This window comes from Penaeus monodon, chromosome 30 (genome assembly GCF_015228065.2).
Source record: "Penaeus monodon isolate SGIC_2016 chromosome 30, NSTDA_Pmon_1, whole genome shotgun sequence".
NCBI classification, from domain to species: Eukaryota; Metazoa; Arthropoda; class Malacostraca; order Decapoda; family Penaeidae; genus Penaeus; species Penaeus monodon.
Window position 1 is genome coordinate 18,970,328 of NC_051415.1, and position 248 is coordinate 18,970,575.

Sequence of the window (248 nt, forward strand, 5' to 3'; positions counted from 1 at the left end):
CTCGCGGTCTACTCACGGCCGTAAGATATGATGCTGGACGACGAGTGGCGACACGTGACGAGGGAGACGAGCCCCTGGCGGAAGCTGGCGTTGAAGCCACAGTAAATGATGGGGTTGAGCGCGGAGTTCGAGTAAGCCACGAAGTAAGCGCAGAACTCCATGACGGGGAACCATTGCGGCAGCTGTGGCGGGGGAGACGGGAGTAAGTGCGGGTGAGATGGGCGTGGGTAGTTGGGGGGAGATTGGGT

At 60.9% G+C, this 248-nt stretch overlaps 1 protein-coding gene across 1 annotated transcript in view; it reads right to left on the reverse strand.

Moving 5' to 3' along the window:
- LOC119592371 (QRFP-like peptide receptor) overlaps positions 1 to 248 on the reverse strand; it is a 93,269-nt gene that overhangs the window by 18,970 nt on the left and 74,051 nt on the right. Inside the window, exon 7 of the mRNA XM_037941195.1 lies at positions 17 to 215. Coding sequence (XP_037797123.1) covers positions 17 to 215 — 199 coding nt within the window. The remainder of the gene's footprint in view (positions 1 to 16; positions 216 to 248) is intronic.